The sequence below is a fragment of the Antrostomus carolinensis genome, unplaced genomic scaffold (assembly GCF_000700745.2).
Source record: "Antrostomus carolinensis isolate BGI_N321 unplaced genomic scaffold, ASM70074v2 scaffold20898, whole genome shotgun sequence".
NCBI lineage: Eukaryota > Metazoa > Chordata > Aves > Caprimulgiformes > Caprimulgidae > Antrostomus > Antrostomus carolinensis.
Genome location: NW_010333929.1, coordinates 56,293 through 57,728, shown reverse-complemented (window position 1 = coordinate 57,728; position 1,436 = coordinate 56,293). Strand labels below are relative to the sequence as shown.

At 52.1% G+C, this 1,436-nt stretch overlaps 1 protein-coding gene across 1 annotated transcript in view; it reads left to right on the top strand.

Annotated features, from left to right (window-relative positions):
• Positions 1 to 1,089: 1,089 nt before the first annotated feature.
• Positions 1,090 to 1,436, top strand: part of LOC104529682 (dynein heavy chain 5, axonemal) — a gene marked incomplete at its 3' end in the record, with an annotated part of 55,339 nt that continues 54,992 nt past the window's right edge. The window contains exon 1 of the mRNA XM_029086509.1: positions 1,090 to 1,093. Coding sequence (XP_028942342.1) covers positions 1,090 to 1,093 — 4 coding nt within the window. The remainder of the gene's footprint in view (positions 1,094 to 1,436) is intronic.

Here is a 1,436-nt window from a genome sequence, read left to right as displayed (position 1 = left end):
CTGTGTGCGACGGGAGCGGCCGCCTCTCCTCAGCGGGCTCAGGGCTGCCGGCCGCGCCTCCTCATCCCCCTCCCTCCCGTCTTGGTGGTTGCTTACAGCCTCTCTGTATTGAGGGCACTGCCCGTACTTTTGGGGCCGGATTCAAGGTCACTGGGATCGGTTAAAAAAATAAAATGCAGGAGTACTCTGGGGTAGTGAGCCTTTGGGTTGGGTGGCAGCCTGTCCCAGTGGAAGCTTGGTGGTTGGGTATTGTCTGGAGAAATGAAGCACCTCTTGCTAGGATGAGGGGTAATGGCCTCAGATTGTGCCAGGGGAGGTTCACCTTGAATATTAAGAAAAACTTATTGCCCAGGAGAGTGGTCAGACATTGGAACAGGCTGCCCAGGGAAGTGGTGGAGTCACCGTTCCTGGAGGTGTAAATGTAGCACTTGGGGATATGGTTTAGTGGGCACGGTGGTGATGAGCTGACGGTTGGACTGGATGATCTTGGAGGTCTTTTCCAACCATAATGATTCTGTAAGCAAGGGTGCTGCAGGTGGGTAAGCTACGAATCATGCAGTGCCTTTCAGATCTATGTGCAAGTGGCTTTGCCTGGCAGAGAAAAAGGGAAAGTCCTTGTTCAGCCACTTGTCTCCGCTGTGTCTCCCCCTGTTTGTTGCCCAGAACCCAGGCTGCTGCCCTGCTGAGGAGGGCTGCGTTGTGGAGAGCGGTGTGGCTGCCAGGGTGCAGCTCACTACGGCCTCCCCGGGCTCTGCACGCCAGAAATGCCGAGGCTCAGGGAAGCTCCTTGCTTAGCGTTTAGTTTAGATGTAAGGGAAAACAATGGGGCATGTTAAAAGACAAGTAGTTATGAAACTAGCACTGGGTTGGTGGATACAGCAGGAAATGGGGACAGAGGAGGTGCCTCCTGGGGACTGGGTTTGTGTAGGGGTTGCCATAGCAGCTGCCAGCAACTGCAAGTGCCCAGGCAGACCGCAGGCTTAAAAACCTGCTTGAGGTTAAGCCAGTGCCTCGGCCGGCACTCTGTGCCCGGTGCTTTGCAGTGGGACCTGCAGCTGCCGTGTAAGAAGGAGCTTAACCTGTCCCTCGATGCGTGAGTTCCCACCTGCAGCGTGCTTAGTCTGATCAATGATGGTTATGCAAGTAGAAATTTTTGTCAATGGGCAGCCTTGGAGGAGCTTTTATCATTTTGTCAACTGCTCAGATCGCCTCATTTTAAATTAGCAACCAAAATCAGAGATTTTTTTTTTCCTTTTCCTTGCTAGTCTATCATATTAGTACTCTGACAGGGATAGAAGTACTGAAGGTGTGGTTGCTTGTTACCATGTTACATTGTCTGGTCATTTTCTGTGTTGTTGATTTAGGTTGATTTTTGTGTGGTGGTGGAGATGGAGACTGTGGGAGGTGAGACTGAGTTAGGGGGAACAGTTGAGCCT